Source organism: Dipodomys ordii, unplaced genomic scaffold (assembly GCF_000151885.1).
Source record: "Dipodomys ordii isolate 6190 unplaced genomic scaffold, Dord_2.0 Scaffold1, whole genome shotgun sequence".
Lineage (NCBI taxonomy): Eukaryota > Metazoa > Chordata > Mammalia > Rodentia > Heteromyidae > Dipodomys > Dipodomys ordii.
In genome coordinates, this window is record NW_012267217.1 from 30,589,162 (window position 1) to 30,612,033 (window position 22,872).

At 39.8% G+C, this 22,872-nt stretch overlaps 2 protein-coding genes across 3 annotated transcripts in view; one reads left to right on the forward strand and one right to left on the reverse strand.

Annotated features, from left to right (window-relative positions):
- Positions 1 to 2,574, forward strand: part of Sgcg (sarcoglycan, gamma (35kDa dystrophin-associated glycoprotein)) — a 32,458-nt gene extending 29,884 nt beyond the window's left edge. The window contains exon 8 of the mRNA XM_013038030.1: positions 2,399 to 2,574. Coding sequence (XP_012893484.1) covers positions 2,399 to 2,572 — 174 coding nt within the window. The 3' untranslated portion in view covers positions 2,573 to 2,574. The remainder of the gene's footprint in view (positions 1 to 2,398) is intronic.
- A 6,131-nt stretch (positions 2,575 to 8,705) lies between these two features.
- Positions 8,706 to 22,872, reverse strand: part of Sacs (sacsin molecular chaperone) — a 57,897-nt gene continuing 43,730 nt past the window's right edge. For both annotated transcript variants that reach the window (XM_013010923.1, XM_013010932.1), the window contains one exon: positions 8,706 to 20,971. In XM_013010923.1, coding sequence (XP_012866377.1) covers positions 9,417 to 20,971 — 11,555 coding nt within the window. In that variant the 3' untranslated portion in view covers positions 8,706 to 9,416. The remainder of the gene's footprint in view (positions 20,972 to 22,872) is intronic.

Consider the following 22,872-nt stretch of genomic DNA (forward strand, 5'->3'; position numbering starts at 1 on the left):
AGGCAGGCAGGCAGGCAAAAGCAAAACAAAAGTGTAAAGGGAAGGAAAGGAAAGGGAAAGGAGAGGGTCAAATCTGGATCTTCTGAGCCCTCTCCGAAAGCACAGTGCCATGGATGTAGGGCTTAGCTGCACCTGGAGAAGACTGCAAGTTTAACCCACCAGGCTACGATGTCAGGAGCAAATAAAGGCAGAAATGGAAATCAGCCTTGTGGAACATCACTAAGTTATGTCACTACACACTTAAAAATGAATTTTGAAATGGTTTTACTTATTTCTGCAACTTACTTCTACAACATCTTTACAAGTAGCACACAGCCAGGTCCATAATTAAAAGTTGATATTCCTTATCCCTAGGAACTATTTGTTCAAAATGTCAATAGATGTCTAAACTCCAAATATTGTCCCAGAAAGGCAAATGAAAATGTGGCTGCCAGTGGCCAGTTGGATAGGAAAAGAATCAGCAAATCCAGAGGCTGGTGGCTCATCCCTATAATCCTAGCTAATCAAGAGATTGAGATCTGAGGCTCACAGTTTGAAGCCAGCCTGGACAGCCAAGTCTGTAAGATATTTATCTTCAATTTACTACCAGAAAAGCCAGAAGTGAAGCTATGGCTCAAGTGGTAGAGCACCAGCTATTTGAGCAAGCTCAAAGGCCACAGGTATACACACACACACGCACGCACGCACGCACGCACGCACACAAAGAATTGGCAAGCAGAAAAAAAAAAGACCAATCACAAACAAGGATAGGGCACAGACCAACAAGTTAAAAGCCAGAGCTGTAAGTAGGCAATGCCACTGTCCCTCAGCTCTTCAGCTCAAGGCAGCTCTCTACCACTTGAGCCACAGCACCACTTCCAGTTTTCTGAGTGGTTTATTGGAGATAATGAGTCTCATGGCTTAAGTGCCCAGGCTGCTTTGAACATGCAATCCTCAGATCTCAGCCTCCTGAGTAGCTGGGATTACAGGTGTAAGCCACTGACACCTGGCTGGCATTCCACATTTTAAATGATACTCACTGGATTTTATATTCTCTGTGTCTACATCCCTCCCACAGGCCAAGCTCTGCCCAGCATGCTGCTATGGCTTCCTGCTTGCACTTGACAGGCAGGGACAGCAGGAGCAGTTAGACTGGAATTCTATAGAATTCCGTGGACAGAATTCTACTGCTCATCAATAGACCAGAATTCCCTGGAAATGTAACAATGAACTTCTCCTCTGTATAACTAAGGAAACATAGCTGTTTTTTTTTTTTAAAGGACAGGAATTCCTGAATGAGAGCCATAGAAATTAAAGGTTGGTGGGGGAGGGACTCTAACCTTGTTCACAAGGAAGAAAATGATGTCTACCCACACTAATTTTAGTTCCTTTAACAAGTGAGTGTGGCTAAGGATTAGAGGCTTAGTATGAGGATTAACAAAAAAGTCTCTAAGTTTCCCTCTGTGATTTACATTTCCCTTTAGTTCATTTGTATGCTCAGAAAATGAGTCGCTTTCATAGTATTTAAATTGGCTTAACCAGGTGGTTCATACCTATAATCCTAGCTAGTCAGGAGGCTGAGGTTGAAAGCTGTTTAGAGTGGATAAATCCAGGACACTCTTACCTCCAATTAAACAGAAAAAAAGGAAAAAAGAAAAAGCTGGCAGTGGAGCTAAACAAGAGTGTGAGACCCTGAGTTCAAGCCCCAGTACCAGCTCAAAAATAAGTAAAATAACATATAATTTGTCTTGGTGCCTGATGCTTTCAGTATCTAGTAGAGTATGAGGGGTTCCAAATAATATTAAAACATTAGGGAAATGGTTGATGATAATAAGGTGAATTTAGTTGTCTCTTCTAGGAAAACAAATTATAAATAAAATCAGGATACATTTCAATATTTACAGGTAAAAAGTATGATAAATCTATTTCTTCAGATTATGTCATCTTAATGAGATGATTTAGATGATTTAATGTATCAAGATAAATGTGCAATGGCAAAAGATTATTTTTGTGAAATTATTCAAAACGCATTAAGAGCACAGCATCATAAAACTGAACATCAATTCAGTTTATTGAACAGAGGTTTTCTTAAAGTAAGGATCTGATTTGGTGAGGCATCTTTTTTGTTTATTTGCCAGTACTTGAACTCAGGGCCTCACATCATTTAGCTTTTTTGCTCAAGGCTGGTGTTCTACCACTTGAGCCACACCTCCCCTTCCAGCTTTTCTTTGCTGATTAATTGGAGATGGAAATTCTCTTGAATTTATATCAGGATGCTCAGATCTCAGCTTCCTGAGGAGCTGGGATTCTAGGCTTGTGTCACTGGTGCCCCACTGGTGAAACATTTTAAGATACGAATTTCTCATTGGTTCTGGTTCCTTCCTCCTTCAACAGTTCATCTCTCGCTTTCCCCAAACAGCTTGTGATTGATTCGGAAACCCTGTGCTTACCCAAGCTGGGGCAGGGGACCTGGGGCCCCTCTGGCAGCTCACAGGAACTGTATGAGGTCTGCGCATGTCCAGATGGGAAGCTGTACCTGACCATGGCTGGTGTGAGCACCACGTGCCAGGAGCACAGTCACATCTGTCTCTGAGCCACTGTCTACCTCAGAGTACCAGTCTTGTTTGGGAAGCTGAGAAGTATGCCCTTGAGTTTTTACATTTGGAGAGGAGGCCAGAAAGACATTCTGCAAGCCTGGGACAAGATGTGGGAAAGGATGTACTTTCCAAAAGAACTCAAGAGAGCAAAACGTGCCAATGTAAGTGTTTGGCCAAGACAACATGACTTCAAACGCCTGGATTAGACACAAAAGCAAAGCAACGTCAAGAGTGTTAATTGCTTTACATGATTGGCTGCTTTTCATAAAAAACACGGTGACTTTCCTCTTCCTAGCCTCCCTCCCACAAAGTCAATGTTCAAGGAAATGTTGAGTTGCTGTGTAGAATTAATTTCTGATATTTAACAGCAGATATCTAACACTTCACAAAAGTAGCACTGATTCATACAGAAATGGGCCCAGGGCTGGGTGCCAATGCCAGAGGCTCATGCCTATAATCCTACTCAGAGGAGGATGAGATCTAAAGATCTCAGTTTGAAGGCATCCCAGACAAGAAAGTATATGAGACTGTTATCTCTAACTTCCCCAAAAAGGCTGGAAATGGAGCTGTGGCTCAAGTGACTGAGTGCTAGCCTTGACCACAAAAGCTCAGGGACGGGACAGGACCCAGGCCGGAGTTCAAACCCCATGACTGGCACTAATAAAACAACAAAACAGAAATGGGCCCAAGGTATTATTTCTCCCTTTAGTATAAGTCAGCGTGTTGGGTGTTACAGGAAAATCTTCAGGTTTAGAATTTGATCTGGTATTCCCTGGGTAAATGACATAAAATGAATCATGCTTTCTATGTAGTCAATGAGCAATAAAGCTAACCTTTGTTTTACACCTTTGTTTGTAAGAGTCTTAACTTCCTTTCATCCTTACAGCCCTCTGAGTTAGGCATTATTTTTCTCCCAAGTGACTGTGACAAGATTCATGTAATACTACTTGATAAGGTGACAGGTACTACTGAAATTAACCCCAAATGTCACCCTAAATTTAGTCATTTGCAGTTGGAAAACCTTTTTTTTTAATTTTACTTACGTATTTTTTGGCAGTCATAACTCAGGCCCTGGGCTCTGTCTCAGAGCTTTTTCCATTCAAGGCTAGAGATATACCACTTTGAGCCTCAGTGTCACTTCTAGTTTTCTGGTGGTTACTTGGAGATAAGAGTCTCACAGACTTTCCTGCCCAAACTGGCTTCAAACCATAATCCTCAGATCTCAGCCAGTGGCATGAGCCACTGGTGCCTGGATGGAAAAAGCATTTATACAGTCTCAGTCTACCCAAATACCAAACAATGTGACAAATACAGACAGTAACACTGATTTAAGTGAAGAAAATGTAGCCCAAAGGGTTTCACCTGTTGATGTCAAATGGCTGACCTGCTTGGTTCAGTTGCTCAGCCATGTGCTTCCTTCTGCCCCACAGACCCAGGCCAGATGCAGCTGCAGGGAAGCTGGGTAATGTAAATCAAACATGGAGCCTAGGGAAATACATTTTGCTGTAGGTCACTCACTGGTTTTGTAAAAGAGTGGGAGGGAGCCAGGTACTGATGGCTCACACCTGTAGTCTAGGTAATTAGGAGGCTGAGATCTAAGCTTCGAGGTTCAAAGCCAGCCTGGGCAGAAAAGTCCAAGAGACTATCTCCAGTTAGCCAGCAGAAAGCTAGAATGAGAGCTGTGGCTAAAATAATAGACTTGAGAAAAAAAAGCTAAGCAACAGTGACCAGGCTCTGAGTTCAAGACCTAGTACTGTTACCAAAAAAGAAAAGAAAAAAAGGAAAGCTGGAGGATATATTTTGTTTGGCCAGATCTTATCCTAAGAATCCCAAATTAGTTCCAGATGTATGAGAATAGCAGCCTGCAGCTTTCTAACCGTAGCATTTCCAAGTATAACACAACTCAAACTCACTGTTGGCTTATAATTGGGAAAGAGGAAAGGGAACTCTACTATTGCTGCTTTAACAGTGTGTTCATCAAACAGCAGAACTCATTTATAATGACTCCCTGATTTTAAAGTCAACTATACATACCTCAACATGAGATTGCAAGATGGAAATAGTGCTTTCTAAACTGCTAAGAGAAACCTAATGCTCCTAGTTTTGCTGGGGCTTGGGTGATACCCACTTTTCCCATTTAAATCTTGATAAAAAACTAACGAGTGCTTTCTGACAGTGACAGTTCTTCTAATGTAATAAATCTGCTTTTGTTCTTTTGTGTTGGTCCTGTGGCTTGAACTCAGGGCCTGGGCACTGTCTCTGAGGATTTTTTTCTGCACAAGGCTAGTTCTCTATCACTTGAGCCACAGCTCCACTTCCAGCTTGCTGCTGGTTAATTGGAGATAAGAGTCTCATGGACTTTCCTGCCCAAGCTGGCTTTGAAGCCAGATCCTCCTGAATAGCTAGAAGTACTGGCATGAGCCACCAGCACCCAGCCAATCTGCTATTTTGTCATATCAATTTTCCTGTTCCATATTTGTGCCAATTGTCTTCAAGCCCAGGTGACCTAACACAGAATCCCTGCACATTAAGCAATTTAGTTGTGGTGGTAGTTGTCCAAAGAATGATGCTCTGATGCTAGAGAGGTCACTAACAACAACCAAGCAAGTATGGAGAATTAAACATTTGAATAAAAAGTTCAAATCCCTTTTTTTTCCTTCTCCTTCCCCAATAGAGTCAGCTTTAAAGATAATGTAGGGCGAATTCTCCAATGATAAGAACTTCCTCCTTCAATAGAAGAAAACATTTAGATGGGCCATATTTTAACCTGTAAGTGCATTTCACAATTTAAACTGCCGCTGCAGATTAAGAGTCATGTTGCAAATAGGCCTAATTACTGAGGTATAGACTGATAGCTTCTACCATACTGAATGATCATGGACTATTCTTGATCTTGCAGAAATATTTCTTACCAATGAATGAACCAACTAAGAAACAGAGGCTAAGAACTGAGGATCAAAGCTATCCTAGGCAGGAAAATTCATGAGACTCATCTCCAGCCATCAAAAAGCCAAAAGTGGGATGAAGCCAAATGAATCTTGTGTCAAGTAGAAAGCAACAGGTCCAAACAGTAGACTGTGAGGCAGGCTAAGTGGAAAGTCTGCTTAAAATATAGTCATGTCAGCTGTCTGTGGAAAGCTGGGAGAATTGTAGGTAATTCCACAACACTTACAACTATAAAAGAGAGATATAGTTAGGGGCAGTGGCTCACGCCTGTAATCCTAACTACTCAGGAAGTGGAGATCTGAGGTTTGAGGTTTGAAGCTAATCAAGACAGGAAAGTCTGTGAGACTCTTAATCTCCAATTAACCACCAAAAAGCCAGAAGTTGAGCAGTGACTCAAGGGTTAAATAGTGCTAGCCTTGAAAAAAAAATCTCAAGGACAGAGCCCAGGTCCTGATTTCAAGTCCCAGGAATCCCCCTTTTCTCCGACCCCCTAAAAAAAGAGATACATTTTATATTCTAATATTTTTCAACTAAAATTTAACTCTTATTTCACTTCTGAATATAAATATACTGGTTTTATAGAGTAAATAAATTACACCAGGTTGTAGTTGGACCCAACTTCAAACAGAAAGTGACCACCTCAGAATCTAACATACACAATGCCTACAATATGCTCAGAGTTCGGTTTTGGTTTTTGGCTTGAACAAATGCAATGACACCACATGAAATTATAGACAAATAGGGGGAAAATGGAAGCCTGTCTTAAGAAATTCCACCTGTAGACTTGAGCTCCTACAGTTTCAAGCCTGTGGGCGTGACCGCTAGGCTCTGGACTTCAGCTTGCAATCACAAGGCAATGCTTGACAACAAATCTCTGCTGCTGGCTGTTTGTCTGTGGAACCCAGAATGTGGATCCAAAGATCTAGAAAATGTCAACTGGCACAGGTGGAAGAGTTCCCACCTTTTCCTGATTTTTGTCATTCTTGGGCTCTTAGCCTTTGTGGCTCCCCATCCTGTTGTACTGATGAGGTAATATTAACTGGGGCTATTCAAGGGCTTAAGAAGTATTAAAGTGTCTGACTGCAAGATGTTGCTAACCCTGGCAAAATGTTTCACTAAAAATTTGTGTCCTGGAGGTAGAGATATGGCTCAAGTGGCAGGGTATTTGTCTAGCTAGTGCAAGGATCTCAGTACAAAACTCCAATATTGTCCCCCCCAATATTTAGCTTTTTCCTAGTGGCACACACCTGTAATCCCAGCTCCTTGGGAGGCACAGACAGGAAGAACATGGTTAGCCTGAGCAAAAAAACTAATGAAAAAACAAGATCGGCAATTCCAGCTGTGTCAAAGGTAGGAGGACTGCATTCTGAAGCCTGGCGGGCAAGGCATATTGTTTATCTGGAAGTAACTAAAGCAAAAGAGCTAGCAAATGTGAGGCTCTAAGTCCTAACTCCAGAGCCACTCTTCCATCTGCTCCAAAAGAAAGTTTTATGCCATTCACTTCATAAAAATTAACCTCTGAAACACAACTGGATCCAAGTGTTACATATAAGGGATTGTGAGCCTGTGTTATTTCTGTAAAAGTTTAGAAAAACATAGAATTCCAACTAGATCAACTGTCATCAAGGCCAGATAAAGTTTTCTGTGTAAATTTCAGCTCAGAGACAAGCACTAATGGCTCATGCCTTGTAATCCTAGCTACTTAGGAGGCTGAGATCTGAGGCTCGCAGTTTAAAGCCAGCTTGGGCAGGCAACCCTGTGAGATTCTTATCTTCAAATTAACTACAAAAAAAAAGGGAAGTGGAGCTGTGGTTCAAATGGTAGGGTACTAATCTTGAGCAAAAAAGCTCAGAGACAGTGCCTAGGCCTTCAATTAAGCCCTAGGACCAGTAGCACCCCCTGCAAAAAAAAATAACATTGAAGGGTAATTAAATTATATTCTGAGCGCTAAACTTGAGCATCAACTTGGCACTTTTAAAATAAAGCTGAAGAGTCATTTTCATAGCCCCAAAAGAGGGACCTCAGACTCATCTGCTCAGCTCAGGGGAGTGGGGAAGGTGAAGAGGGGACGGGTAGGGAAGGGGCCTTGTGCCATGTAAGGAAGATTTCCTCAATTAGAGCCTCTGTGAATTAGCCCCAGACATGCAGTAGCTATCCCAAGGAAAAGAAACCAATGCAGCTGAAGTTCACTAACTTTATTCCCTAAAAAGGTAAAAAAAAAAATCATTGAATTCCATCAATGAATAGCTAATGAGCCTAATATATACCATGTACTTTAGGTTAAATTAATCATGAATAAGAAACCTAACATTCCAGCATAAAAACATAAGACAAAGCTTGATTTCCAATGAACTGTTTCTCAAGAAATACCAGTTACCATGATTTTATATGTACATTCTGTTTATTAAAACCCTGGCACTTAATATAGAAGCAGAAATAATTACAGTATTTCATATCCAGAAGCAATATAGTTGTGAAGGCTCAAACATTCCTTGATTCCAATAAAAGTAAAAAAAAAGTTTTAACATGTTCTATAAGCCCTTAATTGCATAATTTATACTTAGCATCATTTACAGCCAGTACATGTAACATAAACTAGTTATAATTTCCTTCCTACAAAAGAAATATGTTGTGTGTCCAGATACCTGAGCATGATAAAAACTAAATGTCAGCTCTGAATCATTCTCGGGGGGAAAATACAACTACCTATTATAAACTAATGGCCATCACCTCAATGACCTTCACAAGTGTTTAATGCTTTTAAAGTAAAATGAAATGTCATACTAAAGACAAAAAAAATCTTTTTTTAACAGCAGCACCTTTAGACAAGAAAAGATTGCATCCTGTTCAGCCACATTATAAATCATGACATTTGTGAAAAATAAGTACACATAGGTACACGCAAACACAAAAGCACTGTTCTCAGCAATGACAAATGTCTTGTGGGTAAGCAGTCTGTAGAAATGGCATAAACATCTGGTGATGACCACCATGTGTTGTCTTTTTAAACGGGAAGCCTGTAAACATACATGTAAAAACCAGTTAAAATAAAAATGTAGCCAGCTGGTGGCTCATGCCTGTAATCCTAGCTACTCAGGAGGCTGAGATCTGAGGATCACAGTTCCAAGCCAGCTTGGGGAATAAAAGCCCACGAGACTCTTATTTCTAACCAGCAAAAAGCCAGAAATGGAGTTGTGGCTCAAGTGGTAGGACACCAGCTTTGAGCAAGAAAGCTAAGGGAGAACTCAAGGCCTACCCCAGTTCCGGCATTAAAAAAAAAAAAAAAAAAAAGATGTAAAGTGCACTCAGTGCACCCTCAGGACTGTCTTCATACTGTTATCAAGTAATAGGATTAAAATACTGTACCATTTTTAAATGCACTAAGTATTCAAGATGAACAATTACAACAAATTCATCAGGTCCAGCTGATGAGAAAATAATGCATCCAAGAGGATATGATTTAAAACAAAAAAGCTCCAAAGACCTACCTGACTCCCCTGTTTACTCAAACCAATACAAACCAGTAACACACAGTGTTTCATTTTTGCTCCTTCAAAAACACCATGGCTAGAACATAAAACTCATTCCATCTTAAGCAGACATCTGGCAAACTGCTAAGCTTTGGTTGGGTAAAGTGCAGTTCAGTAGTGTGCCATCTTCATCATTCAAACACAGCTAGCAATGTTGCAGCTCACTACCATCTTCAAGAGAATTTTCTTTGAGCTTCCTACAGGGACACAAAGTCACACCAACTCCACAATTCTTTTACAACATTCTGCAATGTGCTTCACAATTCCTAGGCAATGAAGCTTAATGGAGTACAGCAAATTCCTATTTGTGCTACAACACATTCAAGATCTGGCTCTGCTATTTTTAAGTTTTCTTTAAGTACTTTCACACTTTTTGTTGTATGAAATTTTCAAGTTTGATTATGATACAGGCAGTGCATTCCATCACCCTCATGGCAACCTCAGAAGTGAACCTGTCATTTGGGATCTGTGGGAAAGGGAGTAAATCCGGGTATCTGGTTTTTAAACTGTCTACGCCGTAAGCTTCCAATGTGTGCACATCATTTGTCAGTCCTTCAAGTTGCTGACTGTATTCCTCTATTTTCTGTGCAAGCGCAGTTGGCTTTACATCCTTGTCAGACTTGCCTCTCACAGCATAGTCGGCTGCGATCAAAGCCAACTTGGTAGAAAGATAGCATTTAAAACACACCCATTCATTGGCATTCTTGTGAAGGTCATTTCTGGCAGCTGAAAAATTTGCTCTGGCCTGTCTCAACCACCTCCGTGCTTCCACTGGATTACCAACAGACTTGAAAGTAGGAGGAACAAAGAATCGCTGGGAATAAGTCTGTCCAGATGATGGAGGGCACTTTTCTTTGTTTTGTTGTTGTCTTTCAGATTTGTGGCTTGTGGCTTCTTGATTCCACGAAGTATAAAACCTCTGAAAGGAGTACTTGTCTGACTGAAATCGAGACGCTGAGGTTGAAAATGTTCTCCTAGAGGCTCTGTCAGCATTCTGATCTAGAAAGGCTTGTTTTTCTAACCTGTTGATCTCATTCTGCAAATGTTTAAAGACTTCATTAGCAATGTCATGATTCTCTGGATTTTTGTCAGGGTGCCACTTCAAATACAACCGTCTAATTATCTTTTTCCGTTCTGATTCTGGAAGTTTCCAGGCTTGTTCCACCACCGATGTTACTTCTTTTAAGATCTCTGGTAAAGAATTTACCTTGAGCTTTTTGGGGGAATGATGCTTTGAAGATGAAGTCTTGTGGCTCTCTCTGCCAGGGAAAAGTGGGGGAATGCTTCTCAGTCCAGGGGTAAGGAATTCTGTGGGGCTGGTTGGTGTCGAAGGGGCACTGTCTCTGTTCTGGGAGCTTTCATCAGGCCTGGAGAACTTATACAGATCGAGAGAGCTGACTATTTTATATTCGCTATAACCAATGTCGATCTGATATATCTTCCCTAGAAAGCTAGAATTGTCAGAGTCTTCTCTCTCAACTTCTTGCACAATAATTGCATATGTGTATGTTGGCTGGTATGATCCATAGATGTCACCACCTTCCGCATCCACCAGGTACCCAACATACTCTCCTGGATAAAAAACATTCATTGGATCCATAAGGAGAGTATAGTGAATTTCAGCAGGTATTGGCGTGCCAGGCATGGGAAGTTCCAGCTTTGATGGCTCTGATGAGTCGTATTTTACCCCTAAACTGTCTAGCTTCTCACTGATCCTGTAAATATCATTGCATCCCAGCATAGCAATTAAATAGGAAGTGTCGGAAATCAAGTTGTCAGTGGCTGATTTCAGGGTCATTGCTAAGGCTAACAGGAAATTAATGTCTTTACTGTCTGAATGTTGAATGTATAGGAGGATAACAGCATTGCCAAACCTTTTCAGAAAAGCAAATGTTTCGCTTCTGCTGTGGGGAATGGGATTAAAACCTTTAACTCTTAATGTTGTCTGAAGCTTTTCAAAACAGGATACCTTTAATCCTTCTCTAAGGGCTTTGCAAAGTCTTATGGCTTTTTCTTCATTGGCCAGGAAAGCATTATCATTCTCATGCTTCATGATCCTAATCAGTCCTGTGATGAACTGTTCTGAGGAGAGGAGCAGCTGAAGTCTCCCCTGAAGGGAGCACAATGCTCCAAACTGACAGATTTTGGGGGTCTCTTCATCCAACTGCTCTTCAAGTATACTGCTCAACAGACGAGGCCTGAGCTTTTGAGGAAAGAGCATTATCAGCTTCGTATGAAATCCATGGTCTTTCCCTAAGTAGCACTGGCTGAGGTCAACAAGCATTTGCACACCAATATTCCCCTGGATTCTACTTTTGTAATGTGGTGCATCATCAAACACTAAGATGCTAGATTTAACCAGCCTACCATCCTGGCTTGGAAGGTAGAGCACGAGGTCACGGGCATTCTCAAGATCACCCCTTACCTTGACTGAGTCATTCTGCAGACTCTTGAACAGACCAGAAACCACTCTCTTGACTGTACGCATTTCATTAGGATCCAACTGCTTCCCTTCAGAGTTCTTGAATATGCGGCTTAACACTTCAACATACTGTTTAGTTGAAATTATGTCTTCAGTACCTAAGAGTTTGAACAGCTGATGAAATGTGCCAAGCTCTAAAGGCAGCTTGTACAGATAAGGCTTAAAATCCGATTCATATTCCAGATTTATCACCACCTCCTCAGGCTTCAGAAGTTTCCAACCTTCTTCTACCATCACAAAGGCCACACCTCGAAGCTGGAACCGGAACTCCCTTTTTTCTGCACTGAGAAATTCATATATGCTCCGCAGGACTTTTGCTCTCGTTTTTACCATTTCTTCATCCAAAGTTGTTATGTTACAGATGTTTCTGCAGTTATTAATGACTTTATCCAGAGGGGGATCCAGGTTAACATTAAGCATATTCAAAACTTGTTCAAGCTGTTCCTGTGGACCCAGGTCACTGCCTTCCTGTTCTTTGATACTCAAGGGTGTGGCTTTCTCTGGAAGAATAGGGCAGGATGTCCACAAGAGCTGGAGCACATCACACTGTTTAAATTTTGGATTTACTTGTGCTCCATTGAACTTGATGAGAGGGAGTGTTCCATTTACCTCTTGGTATTGAGGATGAAATCTGATGTACTCAGCAGGGGCTCGCTCGGGACATAAGAATGGTATCAAGGACAGTTCTTTCAGAAAATTTCCAGACAATAGATCCATTCGTTCTTGGAATATGTGATGGAGAAGGATGTCAACTGTATTTTGCAATGTTTCTTTAGACCAGTTTTCTGTATTAGCTCTCACACTGATTTCCTTAGCAAACTGCAACAACTGTTGCTGAGAAAGTATATATTTTAGTCCAATATTTCTTAAGAACTCTATCCAGGATGTCATAAATGCAACTTGATTCTTAGGCTTTATAAGTTGTTCCAATTTTTTAAAGAAGTCCTTAGGAATAAACAATTTTTCAGGAAGCATAACTTCAAACACCCTCACACTTCGGTCATAGAAATGCTTCGCCTGCTTTAGCCGACTGTTGGCATCGTGGATAATCAGTAAACTTTCTAGTTTTTCAAACAGTTGTTCCTTAATCTCAGACAATTCCTCAATGTTTGATAATCTACTCTTTAGATAGATCAAGTGCTCTAATTTTGCATCGTAAGAGAGGTTTTCAATTTTTGGTAAGAGGTGTTTCAAATACACTTCAAGATCATCCATAGGCACACAACCGAGCACCTCATACAGTTCCTTTAAATGTGTTTTTTCTTCAAGAAATGCAGATGATGATGATTGTGTCCATTTGTCCACTTCAGTTGAAGGGATACTTTTTGTCAGTACATAGCATGTTCCAAATTTGGCAATGCTCATATAGCGCCCACTGATGGATTTGTAACATGGAAGTGACTTTAAAATTTTTATGTCGTCTTGGGACATCAAGTGACTCAAATTGCAGTTGAAATACATAAGAAGGGCTTCAAAGTCACTTTCCACCAGCTTTTCAGCTCTAAAGGTTGAAGTCTGCACCATGTAATGTACAGCTTTCAATATGCTGGTGGGGCTCTCTATGTTGGCCGTGTGACATGACAACAGAGGAACAAACACACTGTCTTTGGAGCAGATTTTGTTCAAAGCAAGCTGAATGCAGCCAGCTTTCATTAGAGCATGAAAAACTTTATCACTCTGGGCATTGGGAAAAACTGCAATGTGCATAAGGCTTAAAGGAAGCAGAACATCCCCTTCAGGAACCACCAGGTGATTGGCTGAAACAGTAAACTTTGTTCCTGGGAGCAGGGCCCAGTCCTTGAGAGTCTCAACCACGATGTCAAACGTTGGCTTTGTTTCTTCCTGATCTTCTTTCATACTTACAGACTCACTGATAAAATGCCATGCATTCTTAAGCCAAGATTCACTTGCAAAATTGTCCTTCCATTTTGTACAACTCTTGGTCTTATATTCACGAGGCAACACAGAAGATAGCAAGTCAGCAAAGCTGGAAATGTCAAACACTTTCGCCACCTTACCACTCAATAAAATAGTACTGTATTTCAAATATAACGTGTTCATAAACAAGTCTTTGCGGGATGGAATCAATTCGTGGTAGGTTGTTAGAAATTTGGGTCGTTTGGCATCAAAAGTCTGTAAAACACTGTCCAACGTGATGAGAAGAGGCAGTCCCTCAACTTCAAACTCATTTTCTTCTGCGTCTTTGAAACAATAGTCAACTAGAAGTTTTAAACTATGAAAAAGCTTGAGGTTAGTCTGCTGAAGACGACAAGGGAGTTTCCCAATATGGCAGTTAGTATCAGGAGAGGAGAATGTCATTAAAAAGGATCTAACATCAGCAGGAGTTACATAACTAACAGGAATGTCTGCATCTATAAGGCAGTGGTAAAGATTAGCAGTTTCGTCACAGTTATAAACTAAGTTGAAGCCAATCTCCAAAAGCAGGTGTTTCAGTCTGTAGACATTCTCTGCTACTGTTTTACGAGTTGTAATATTATAATCTGCATTTTTAAGGTGCTGCAATTCGTCCTGTAGCAAATTGTCAAAAAATGGTCTGGTTTTATTTAGAGTTGACATATTAATCCAAGTAATTATGACTGCAGAGTGTAAATCAGAACCATCAATATTTGGAGCCCGAACAACAGGCAAAAGACGCTTCATGTCTTCATGAATACAACTATACAGTGCTTTCACTAAGCAATATAAATCTGGCTGCAGATCAAGCCTGTTAACTGGGAAAAAGGAAAGAAACTTCTTTAAAGTATCCTTTACAACATGAATAGGTGTGTTTTGTAAAACTGATAATGTTGGGTCAGAACCAGGGAAGTACCGCTTTTTTAACTGGATTAGTAATTCAACATATGCTGGCGCTATTAATGCTGTCATCAAGCTGTTGTTCCAGTCACTTCGAACTCCAACTCCATTATCATCACGCCACAGGTTTCTTCTGGCTGAATCAAGGGCAAAGTGGCCATTTACATGAAATGGCAACCCCGTCTCCAAAGAAAGGGGCAAAAAGCAGAAGGCTCTGTGGGGCTTTTTATAGTTGTGAGTAATGCAGGCAGCTACTCCACCACGTGGAAAGAGAGTGATATCTTGGTTCTTGTGAGCTGATATAACACTTTTGGATACTTTGTCAATACTTGAAAATCCTGATCTATTGCAAATTAGCCATGTGGTCAGATTTCCTTCAGAGTCCTCAGTGTCCATAGTGTAAGTTATCTGTTGAACTGGTATGTCTTTGAGTTGCCTTTTTTTAGAAACACTGTCAATTACAGATGCATGAAATTGCTTCCTTTTCAATCTGTCTCCATCTGTAATCTTGCCCTTTACTGAATAAAGCACATTTAGACCACCTGTAGTCTTGTCTATTTCACAAATGGAAATTTTCTCCATGTGATTAAGAAACATTAGAAGTTCTGCCCCATCTGAGCGCAGTTTATCCAAAAGATTCTGGACCATTCTGTCTGATGATGGAACAGAGGAAATCTCTGACACTTTTGCCATTTCTGCATTGCGAAGAGGAAATCTAAACATTGTACAATTATCCAGTTTAAAGTGATTTCCCAAGTAAAGATCAAGAACATCTGAGAACTGGGTCCTAAAGTCGGCATCCAAATCTCTAAACATGCGTCCAGGGCTAACAGATGTTGCTCCTGGTGCATATCTGGCGTGAGGATCAAAGATACAAAGGATGTCATTGCCAGAAATAAAAGAAGGACAGTCCGTAATATGATACACAGAATTGAATCCTATTCCATACTGTCCAGTTTTGCAAGGATTCCCTTCTTTGGTACCCTTTCCAAGATTCTGAATTCCTCTCACATCATCTTCTGTAAAAGGCTGGTTGTTGTACACACAAAGGGCTGGCCCTTGCAATGGAGCCCACTTATCATCAAAGATTCTATCAACTGGATGCTGACGAGGATCAAACACAAAGCAGATTTCTGTGGCCTTCGCATCGTCTGCATTTTGCAGAAGCTCTTTCAGCATTTCCTTTTCTGAAGGATAGGCATTGAGGATGCTCTTAATTCTGCTGGTCAATTTCTCTTTCTGGCCAAATTCTGTGCCGAGTGTTGTAAAACAGATGTTGGATGCATACCTTTCTAATGCTTTATGTCTCTTCGGTACTGCTCCTAGTTTTACAGCTACTTCCCTGGGTATATCAGCATGACAATATTTTACAGTGCTATCCTTCACTTTTATCCAGGGACAATCATTGTAACATAGTGATTTGGCAGGGAGAAGTATAAGATTAGTATCTGGCAATAATATTTTGCCATAGTTTTTCTCACAAAATTCTTGTTTCTTTTCTCTAATGAGACTCCATATTCCTTCACTGATTATTCGTCGGCAAAGCTGAAAATTCTCTTCTGTTATTTGTTTTTTTCCTCTTTCTTGATCAATTGATTCTAAAACAAGGGCAAAGTCCTCAACAGTAAATGACTGTCTCACACCCACACTTTCAAACAGTTCACGGAAATTGTTTTTATACTTGTTAGGTAATTGGTAAAGGTATGGTGCTGCATCAAAATTCAAATGAAAAGAAACTTTTCCTGAGTCAACATAGGCATTCTCAACCAGGATGAAACTAAAGGGTTTTAACTTCTCAACAACTGCTGTCTTCATTACTTCATTTTGTGTCATTGCTTCATGAAGATATTTATAGCAAGCATTGGTGATATTCTCCTGGTACAATGTAATTCCATCATCCACAGACTTTGCAACTTGTTTCAACTGGTTTATAACCAGATCAACTGTTGGCTTCTTTAGTAATCCCAAAAACTCCTTAACAGCCAGTGACACTGAACCACAACCTCTGAAGGAATGGGAGTTTTCATTGAGAATCGGTTGCAAAAGACAAACTATATCTTGATGTTCAGCTATATAAAGGTCAGTTGCTGCAAACATGGTTTCAGGCTTAAAACTGTTACCTTTCCATTCCAGAGAGAATCCTGCTGGCTTTGTTAGAAATGGAAGAAAGGGGATTGTTTGGTATCTTGCAGCAAAGTCCTTTGCTCTAGGATCCCTTATTTTTAGTTTCTCATCAATAAGACTTAATAGGATACTACTTCTGAGACAAGCAGCAACATGGTCGCTTTTATTAATTTCAGCAACTGACTCTGCACGTTCTAGCATATCATCCCATAAAATATCATCTTTTGCCATGCCTAATTGAACTAGCTTAATTAAAATAATAGGATTCAGGTAGTCCTGAGCAGAACCATAAGGAAACCGTCCATCTTTAGTGTCAAATAACTTTGCAACTCGTCCCTCAGGGTGGATCAGTCTTGATGGTAAAACTAAAGGATGCCCCTCCAAGGAGCAAGGAATACATGGAGTAACTCGAAGAATCCCAGAGAACTCATCAAGTTTTTCATTTAAAACATAGTTCATTAAAGGATCTCTAAGTTCTGCTTCAATTTCTTGAATATTTGGAAAAAACACTTCTGAAAAAAACTGTTTCTCTGAAAATGTATTTTCAAGCAGTATCTGTTTGCACCCAGCCTCTTCAAACCCTAGTTTCACTGAAGAAGGAAGTTCAACAGCACAAAGGTTTTTGGAGCCAGTCTTCTTAAGATATTTCAGAAATATCTTGAAGGCTGCTGGGCCAACATCTTTCCTTTTAAGTATAGAATCATCTAGAAATCTCACATTTTTCATGGAAACCCATGTGGATCCATCAGAGAAAACTTTGGTCAAATCCTTCCCTTTTCCATGAGCTATATCTTCATAAAATCCTTGACAAATCACAGAGAAATCATCATGAACTAAATCAGGATCAGGCCAGGCAGTATAGTAGGTATAATCAGTTAGTTCCCCTGCAATGGCCAGGTCCCGCAAGACACTGAGTGCCTGCAGATAAGCTTTCACAATAACATGTCTCATGAAGGTGGTATTCCATCGTCCTTTTGTATCAGTCTTCCAGATTTCTTTTCTATTGGAAGTCACAGCAAAGCATCCATTGATGTGAACTGGCAGCCCTGTTTTTATTCGTAAAGGTAAGTAGCAGAACACCTCTCCAATGTGTGGTTTCACAGTCCACTTCTGGTCCTGGATTTCAGACAGCAGAACCCCTATAGCCCCACAAGGAACCAGCCCCAGCCTTCTTCCACTTTCATTCAGAGAAAATTTAAGTGCCTCTCCTGTGTCCATACAGGTGCAAATAAGCCATGTGGTAGAATCTACAGTTTTCTGTGGCAATTCATCCGATGGCTTTTTTGATTGGCTAGACTTAGCCATTTCAAAGAGAGCAGCTGGGTCATCATCTGGACCTCTGAACAGTGGTGACTGTAAATCAGCAATCCTTCTGAACACATGGTGAAATTCCTCTACTGTGATCTGAAGGATGCAAGATGACTTGGGTGCATCGGTGGGAAGTTTTTTATTACTGTTGCTACAAGTCTTCATGAGCTTGGCAGCTTCTTTTAATACACTCAAAGAAGAGACACTCAAAGCTTTGGAGGAACAGGATTTTTTCTTAATTATTATTGTATCTTGTGCTAAGCTGGGATTGGTTTCCTCAATCTTCAAGTACTTCAAATACATCGAGTTAACACTTTGAGTGAAAATGATAAGCCTGTGTCCACAGAGACTAAACTCATCCACAAGGGAGTAAATATCTGCTGTATTATAGCAGGTACTGCTAACCTCACTCACTTTTGCTTCCTGTTGGGTTCTAAAGGACAGTCGGAAAAGAGTCCCACTGTAGCTATAAGGTGTTTCTACAGTCAAAGGTAACTGACAGCCAAATACATCAATAAATGGCTTGAACTGATTAGGAAATTTCCTAAGCCTTTTCTGTTGCTTACTCCAGTTAATCTTGATCCCAGGATTAGATTTATCTTTAATGTGCTTACTGATATGGTTTATGTTCGGATCAAACATTATCATGAATTCTCGGCTCATGATGATGGGAATGTCAGTGATGTGGTACACAGAATTAAACCCAAGACCAAACTTTCCAACTTTATCCACTTCACTTCTTTTTAAAGATTCTCCTAGCCTGGTTATATTCACAAAATCTGAATCTGAGAACTCTGAATTATTGAATGACCACAAAGCAGGTCCATGGCAAGCTGCCATCCCTGGGTCCAGAAGATTCTCTCTTATGTCCATGTTTCTTCTCATATCAATCATAAAACTGCATTCTGTTGCATTTGCATCATCAGCATTTTGAAGGAGCTCTTTAAAAATATCTGACACAGAAGGATATTCTTCCAGAATGTTCTTAATTCTTACAGTAAGTGGTTCTCTTTGTCCGGACTGCTCAAATCCCATGTTTTCAGGATTGATCAATCTTGTGCTGAGGCAAGGTACTTTCAGCCATTCTGCAGTTTTCATGGGTATGTCCTCATGCACCAAAATGATTGGTTCCACGGAATCTTCAAGCAAGTCATTGAGGTCATCAACTTTGATGTCACAATAACAGCATTCATGAATTGGCTTCATGATAAGTTTAGTAGGATTTTTGCTGTGATGTATAGGAACTGGTGTATTGGGGCTTGCTGGAATTTGATTGCTATACAGCCATCTGATAATATTCAACATGAGATGAAGATTTTGTTTGCTTTCTTGTTCACTGAGATCTTGATCACTTTTGAGATACACCTTCTGAATGACCATGGAAATATGATCTGATGTCAATTCTTCTATTGAGCCACACGCCTTAAACAGCTGGTGAAATTTTGCCATGGTTTTAGGCACGTTATGTAAATAAGGCTGGAGGTCCAGATCATGGATTGGTTTTATCACAGCTTGGGCAAGAGGACAAAATTTTTTACCAGTCCAAACCCATGGAAATTTTAAGGCCTGAAAAGAATCTTTCCCTTCATTCAAATGATCATGCATGAATCCGTAAATTTCAAGCAAAATATGTTGGAATTGATAGTAGTCTTCATCACTAAAGGTTTTTGAAGTATACCAGTCAACAACAGTTTTAAAGTGTTTCAAGACAGCACCAATGCTAGGTTTGGTGAAGATCCCTAATGTTTTTTCCAAGTTTACACTGATACTCTCAACAAGAGGAAGTGATGAGCCAACTAGGATTGCATGGGCCACATCGCACATATCTGGAGGTGCACAAAGATCACAGAGATCTCCTTTCCAGACTAAAGACCCTGGATAATTTGGAGGCCTGTCCTTGCAGGCTGGGACCCATTTTATTTTCTTTAGTGTCACTTTTCCTTCAGAAGACTGCAAGAGTGAATGATTCTTATTTAAAATCAATAAAAGTGTTTTGGCTTTCTTCAGCACATCTTGATTTGAACAAGAACTGGTCAGTAAAGCTTCAATTTTTTTTGCCACTTGCATGACATCATTCTCTTTGAGATTAGACTCGTTTTTTAAACCAATCTGTCTCAAAGAGTGCAGGATATCTGGTGAGGTAAAGTCTGCAGGTGGAAAGCAGGTTTCTTCTTCTTTGTAAAAGAGATCCTTTAGGATTTCTATATCAGGATCAAAGAGTTCATTAGCTGATACCATCCGTTCTTGTGAAGTTGGAATGAATTTTAATGGCATTAACCAATCAAGTACATTTGGATTCTCATTTTTAAGAGAAGCTAGGTTCTCAAGGATCCATAACATAAGGTGTGTTACCTCTTCATGTGAATAAAATGCACTCTCGATATCTTTTAAAGCAAGTTTTAAACAGCTAGTCGTCTTTAGTTTCTCAATTTTTAACATGTTTGCCAAGCGAAAGGTGGCTTCATCACTACAGTCTATTACTGAAATTGAAAGCCGTAGCTCCGGTGGAAGTTTGGCAGTATGGTGTAAGACTTTGCAACCTTTCAGTTTGGTGTAAGAAGAAATTCCCTGATCAGATGAGTGGTTAATTCGCTTGAATATGGTCAATTCTTGAATTATTCTTTTCTCCTTTTCACTGCTATCTGTTAAGCTAGCCAAGAACTTCCTCAAAGCATCTTTGTGTGTTGGAAGTAGTGAAGCAATTTGATTACACAATTTCTGCAATGGTATCTTTTCCATTATCTGTAAAATAGCACTTGGTAACGGTGAGTGGACATACTTTTTAATGAGTGGGTGCTGTATAGAGGCATCTAATTTTTTCAAGACAATTCCTCCAAGTTTTTGTACAATGTCTGCTAAAAATTCTGGAAGCTGTGCTTCAGTTTCATCATCTAAAATGACTACTGATGGGATCCTGAGTCTAAGGAGTTCCACACATGTCTGACCTTCATCTAGTGTAGTTCTGGGGATAAGAGGCATCTCATCAAATAGTGTCAAATCCTCTGAAAAATGAATATAGAGATTCTTCCAAACCATCTTAAGCCATGAAACAGGTGGATGATGCTTCTCTTCATTGACTGGATACCACTGAACAATCAAGTCTCTGCCAGGCCAGAATGCATTCATTACTTCTTTAATAAGACGTGCAAATCTCTCTGGATTGAGAAGCTGCAGTTGAGTACATGGTCTTCCTGTAAACAATACACAAAAATGTGATGAATATATAATTTCACTGTAATAATCCTCTGTTCTCACAGACACTACAATACTACAAAGCTATCTTCAAAATTTTAAATAGGTATTTTATTCATTCATTCAGGTTTTTGTTTGGGGCAGTACTGAGATTTGAACCCTGAGCCTTGTGCTTGCTAGGGTAGTGCTCTACCCTTTGAGCCATCCCTCCAAATTAAACATTTTATTTTAATAAATTCAACATAGCTTGCCTACAGCAATTTTTAAATGATTTTAAAAATCCATACTTACAATAGCTTATGGGACAAATTCTCTATAAAAGTGCTAAACCCAGAGCCTCAATGCTTGCTTGGCTGGCACTTTACCACCTGAGCTACATCTCCAGCCCTGCTTTTTGCAGGGAGTGTAGCAGATTTTTCTGCTCTGGCCAGCCTTGAATCAGATTCTCCAGATTTCAGCCTCTTAAGCAGCTAGTAACTCTTGGCTTGAAACACCACGGCCAAGTTTTAAATGTGTTTTTCAAAGCATTCTATAAATTTTATCTACAATTTTATCCGCATGTCCAGAAATAAAAGTTATACCACAGAGAATGCAGATGACATCTGTAAAAGTATTTTAACCTTAAAGGATAAGAATTGATAAGCAAACCCAGTAATGTGCTTTTGTGTTACTTCATGTACCTAGGACGGACTAGATCTGTGGACTGGAAGAGAAGAGGGTGAAGTCAGACCACAGAGACTAGAGTCTCTGCTTCAGTGACTGATACTTTTCAAAGCTGGGACAACAAGAAATCTTAGTTTCCCTTCAAACACTAACCAATGTGTAATTAGGTGTCATTTAATCTTTTTGGAGGTTGAACTCCAGTGAGGATGAACTGTTCTCAGTATAATACACAAGCCAAATATGGAATCATTATTACCACTTTTCTAATGTGGCTTGTACCCCTTACTACTACTGTATGTCGAGCAGAGCCTTAGAGTTTTCAGAAATGCTTTAGGGCAGGCAAAGGGAAAAAATGAGCCACTTCCATAACCCATGGCTCTCCTCTACTGCTGGACATTTGTAAACTAAAAGACTGGTCTTGATTTCATTGTTGATGGGGAGGTTTTGCTTATTTTAACCACTGGTCTAGAAATTAACATTTCCTTTCAAAGTGGATTTTGTGCTTCAAGCAAAAAAATCATTAAAATTTTATAACTTCAATAGAAACAAGATAAAAACATAAGAATACATACCTATAGAAATGTATCTGTCCAGACAGGGAAACAAAAGCATCTCAAACTCAACACTGAGGAAACTAATACATTTTTCCCTATGTACAATGATTTCTAGACCCTTAAAAGAGCCAACTTTGGAAAACACTGTACCACAGGGCAAACCTCAGGCTCTTGGAACTTTTGCATATCATTACTTTTCAGTCAAGAGAGGACAGCTTATTTCAAAGGCCTACATACACATTAGGAAGGTGACTTACCTTTTACCAAGAAATTATGTGTTATATCTCAACAAGAAGAAATTAAAGCAAGGGTAAACTTCCATGACTTTAGGAAGGTGATAATAACTAGATTCACAATATTAGCACTTTTCCACTTTCTGTAATTTAAAGAAATTCAAGCAGTAATATCTTAAAAAAATTATAACTTGCCAGCAATATAATCAGTGTAGTGCCTTTGTTCCATAAATCCTATTAAAATACAATTTTAATGTTCTTAAAAATAACAACTACAATGAAAGAACCAAATCATTTGGAAAGTAAGTTAGAAATTAAATCACAACACCCAGAAAACAAAAAGTTAATATCATTTTATGTTCTGTGCTAAGTTACCGTAAGACATGCATTCTGTAAATAATCCTGCCTGATGCCCTTCATTAAATTTGGTATTTTACAAAATATATCTCT